Source organism: Phytophthora infestans, genomic scaffold (assembly GCF_000142945.1).
Source record: "Phytophthora infestans T30-4 supercont1.376 genomic scaffold, whole genome shotgun sequence".
Taxonomy (NCBI): Eukaryota; Oomycota; class Peronosporomycetes; order Peronosporales; family Peronosporaceae; genus Phytophthora; species Phytophthora infestans.
Window position 1 is genome coordinate 41,903 of NW_003303383.1, and position 4,094 is coordinate 45,996.

Sequence of the window (4,094 nt, forward strand, 5' to 3'; positions counted from 1 at the left end):
AGGACGCTTCATGACCTTCCAGAATGTGATCGCGTGAAACTGGCAAAACAGTATCATAGCTTCAGGGAGCGTGTCCTTCGGAACATTCCACTTCACGAAGTCCTTGTCAATCATCACAGATTCTATCTGCGTCCAGCCTGTTTTTTTTATTTGAAGTACTCCAAGATTCTTGATATTGTCACCGTCTCTCGTAAATGCCGATGAAGCCAACTACTGGGAATTCTCTTCCTGTAGCCGTTATAACGACCCAACTTCCTGTGTTAGCATACCATATGAGCAACAAAAAGTAGAGTTAAAAATAAAGTCGCTATATACTAGATAAGTTTGCTGAAATATTGCTATAGAAGCCAAAGTTGCCATAAATGATGACGACGCACCCAAGTGATACCCGATATTATTCGCCCCTCCTTCGCTAAGGTCTAACCCCAGCGCTTGAAAAACAGCTTCAGCACCTGGGTTTGCATAACAACCCCGCACGTTACACCCTTTTATATTTTGAGCACATCGCTCCTATCCAGCTGTCGAAGCGCGTGCAACATGTCCGTTAATCGATCTTCGGCGAATTCAAGTCTCACGATACTGCGTATAAGATTACCAGTCTGCTTTGTGGATATCTTGCATCCTTATACAATGAAATATAAATATAGCAAAACGTAGCTCATATTTAAATTTTAAACATACAACTCCGCAGCAAAACACGGTCAACGTTTCATACCAATGCGGACGTTCAAAACGTTGGTGGTATGCTTGGAAGAAACTCGTGCGTCCACAAAAGGCTTCACATCCTCAGGATCTTGATCGTCCAGTGGTAACGTCTTCCTTGTCAAGTAAGTAGAAGCTTGAGTCGCTGTGGTGGAGTGTGTGTGTATGTGTGTGTGGGGGTGGGGTCTGGCGATTGTAAAACCTATTTAGTGCGCTTCTACAGTACACACCAAAAACTAAAATTTGCGTACCTCATTCCGAATCTGGATTCCGTAGTCACCGTTAGCCGCACGAGTCACAGTTGCTGTGAACCGAGCCAAGCACCCACAGAAGCAATGTTTGCGGTTGCGGTGATCTTTTAAGCGAGAGCTTGAGAAGCACCATGAGTCCACCGATAGATCTTGTGGCTCCATTAAAACTGCGTAGGAACCTAATCTTCGATAGTTCTGCATATCGCCAAACCCGTAACTCAGTCCTATAAATGATTTTGAACAAGATATAATCGGTGTTTACATACCTGTTGTAAGCACTGTAGACTTAGAACTCCGAATACGAAACTTCAGATTGTTCTTCTTCGTGATTGCGTGTAAATGATATGAAACTGTTCTTAAGTTGCAATCGGACCGAATGAAAACGGAGCTACCAAGTTCAAATTTCGTTGCAGTCCGGAAACATGGTCTTCATCTCTTCCAAGTGCTTACTGGTTCGCTTTCGAGGCCTCTACTCTCGACGTGATGCACTTCCAAAGTCATAAGATTCGTTACAGCCCTCGCCGTCCGAATGATATTCGTCCTGTTCATTGTGCCCATTGTCTTCCTTCTCTTGATCGGACTTGGGTATGACTTGGGCGTCGCCTTGTTTCACCTTCTCGTCACTCTGCGCCTTTGGCCCTTCATCCACCATCACCTTAAGTTTCTTATTTGAAGGCACCGGCTCATGCGAAGAGTACCGTCGATTAACGAAGAGTTGATGAGGAGACTGTCGTCGTTTCTTCCCATCTGTAAAAAAACTACAAGCCATAATTAAAAAGAAAAACTTACCAAAAAAATCTTATCCTTAGAGCAACCATACACATACAGGATAGATTTCGGCGCAACTTTTTGTCCTTGGCGTTTACAGCTCGCGCATTATGACCTAATCGATTAGCACGCGGCATTAGGCTCACAACGTATCTACTGCGAGTAGCCTGAATAGACGTACCGAGGATTAAGGGGTCGTCTGTGTCGCCGGAAATGACCTCATCATCTTCAGAGTCCTCCGTGTCGACGATGTAGTCCTCATCGCTGCTGTCGTCCTTCTCCATGCGAAGAGTGGGATACATGTAGTTCAACTCGGACTTCTGTATTCGCAGGCCCCGCGCTTTAATACAACTACAACAAATACTAATATTAGATCGTTCACGCGATCGCTTCGCGTATGAGTTTGTTTCGCACCGTTCGACGAGCATCCATCCTGGCACTCTTCTGTGTGTTGCCTCACTGAGTCTCTTCTGCCTGCCCGCTGCTGACAGGTCACTCACCGTTCCGCGCTGTCCACGCTGCTCGTGAAGTCTGCCTCGCGCTTCTGGAAATGAGAGGCTCACAGCGAATGTAGAAAAATATATTTCCCTGATTTTTTTTAATTTCATTTATCGCAACCTTTCATGTCTCATATCGTCTAAAGCGATCATATCGTAGAAACCACTCTGGTCGTAGTCGTATAGAAGCTTTACGATACGGGTACACATCAGATTGACCATAATATTGATTGGCTTACAGTTAGCAACGCCATATGAAAAAGAAAGCTTTTGTGGTCATGGAGGCAACGCTGTGCCTTTCATCTATCATAAGGATGTTCAACCCGGTGTCTTATTACGTCCTCAAGGATGTACTGGCGGCCTCAAAAGTGTATCTAATGACATAATCAATTTCGTTTTATCCTATTATCTAGGACAAAATTCGGGCTTATATTGAACTTACTATCACAAATGCGAGCAGTAATTGTTTTGTTATAAATAGAGGCCTAGAAGAACCTACATTGTTTAGCTAGGGTTAGTTAGGGTTGTCTTCTAGATGTTAGACCTTGTCGGTTTGCAGGATAAGTTTTGTAATATAATTTGTTGAATGATTTTACTGATTGCGCTCTCTTAATTTCGCTGCCTGTAAAATACAACGTCGGAAAATCCATATTGGCCATTTTGATGCAGGAAGGTCTACCGAGTGTAGAACAAGAGTAGGCAGGTACAGCGGGGTGCCGTAGCTTTAGCGTCAGAGGAAGACGTTCGACTCAAAGAGTCACTAATACTAAGCCCCTTATCCAAAGGAACTTACAGCCCACGACCGGGGCTCAACGTTAATACCTTAGCTTTTATGCTTCAAAACCAGGAGTCCTTTATTTACTATTATTGCGGCCAAGTCGCCTAGGGGTAAATGTGTCTGTTTAGCTATATAGCATAGTTAAACCTTATCAAATGCATAACGTGTGGCTTTCAGCCAACGTACTGAGAGACCTTGTTAAGTCTCCAACTTATGTACTGAGAGTTTGTTAACTCTCCGGGTACTTCGTACCCCTGTGTGCTCCACACCATGTAACTTCGTTTCACTCTCCCCCACTAAGATGAGAACATTCCGTTCTCGAAACTTACCTCAGCGAGGTCACGTCTTGTTAAGACGGCGGGGGTTACTACACCTCACACCAGCGTTGTACAGCTCCGTCAGCCCACAAACGCCTACGCATCATTGATGCCCAACTTCTCGTCGTCGGCCCACGGCCCAATGTTCCAAGCGCAGCGCGCATCTTGCTCTCAAGCGGTCTCAGACCTACGCTCATGCTCCGCGCCTACTCCAAGAGCTGCAAACCGCTTAGAGCTATACTCTTGACTCATCCGAGCCGTCGACAAAAGCTTAGCGGTTGAAAACTCGCTTCACAAGCGACAGGTCGGTGGTTCGATCCCACCAGGGCGTCGCCCTCTCGTTCCATGAACGATAGTCCACGGGTGGACAAGCTTAAGGGCAACACCCTTTTAGCTCAGTGGTCGATCTTTGGCTTTGGAAGCCACAGGTCGGTGGTTCGATTCCAGCCGGGCGCAGCCGTCTCATACCAGAGTAGTCCGTACTGGGACAGACTTACGGGCATTGCCCTTATAGCTCAATGGTAGAGCTCCGCCTGAAAAGCTAAAGGCCAGTGGCTCGATCCCCGCCCGGGACACACCCCTTTTGCTGTTACAGCGCATCCACATCTGGATCATGCTCATCGAGCAAGTTGTGTCAAAGCAACTATGTGTCTATCAGGACGCTTGTACCTGAACCTTGATCAGCACAACACAAAGCATCTGCTCGGGACCATGTCCCTAACACCACGAGGTCTCTCCACCTCCTGCTCCCGCTGCGAGCACCGCTCATACGTACGAGCTG

At 46.3% G+C, this 4,094-nt stretch overlaps 1 protein-coding gene and 2 pseudogenes across 3 annotated transcripts; 2 read left to right on the forward strand and 1 right to left on the reverse strand.

Moving 5' to 3' along the window:
• Window positions 1-210: 210 nt before the first annotated feature.
• Window positions 211-2,023, reverse strand: PITG_21556 (uncharacterized protein; the record flags this gene model as incomplete). Its single annotated transcript, XM_002894879.1, has 5 exons — window positions 211-228; window positions 378-419; window positions 954-1,057; window positions 1,467-1,700; window positions 1,903-2,023. 5 exons carry the CDS (start codon window positions 2,021-2,023, stop codon window positions 211-213), a joined length of 519 nt encoding a protein of 172 aa, XP_002894925.1.
• Window positions 2,024-3,572: 1,549 nt separating this feature from the next.
• Window positions 3,573-3,646, forward strand: PITG_31578 (annotated as a pseudogene). The gene has a single exon. The product of its transcript is annotated as a tRNA-OTHER (tRNA).
• A 51-nt stretch (window positions 3,647-3,697) lies between these two features.
• PITG_31579 lies at window positions 3,698-3,769 on the forward strand (annotated as a pseudogene). The gene has a single exon. The product of its transcript is annotated as a tRNA-OTHER (tRNA).
• The last annotated feature ends 325 nt before the right edge of the window (window positions 3,770-4,094 follow it).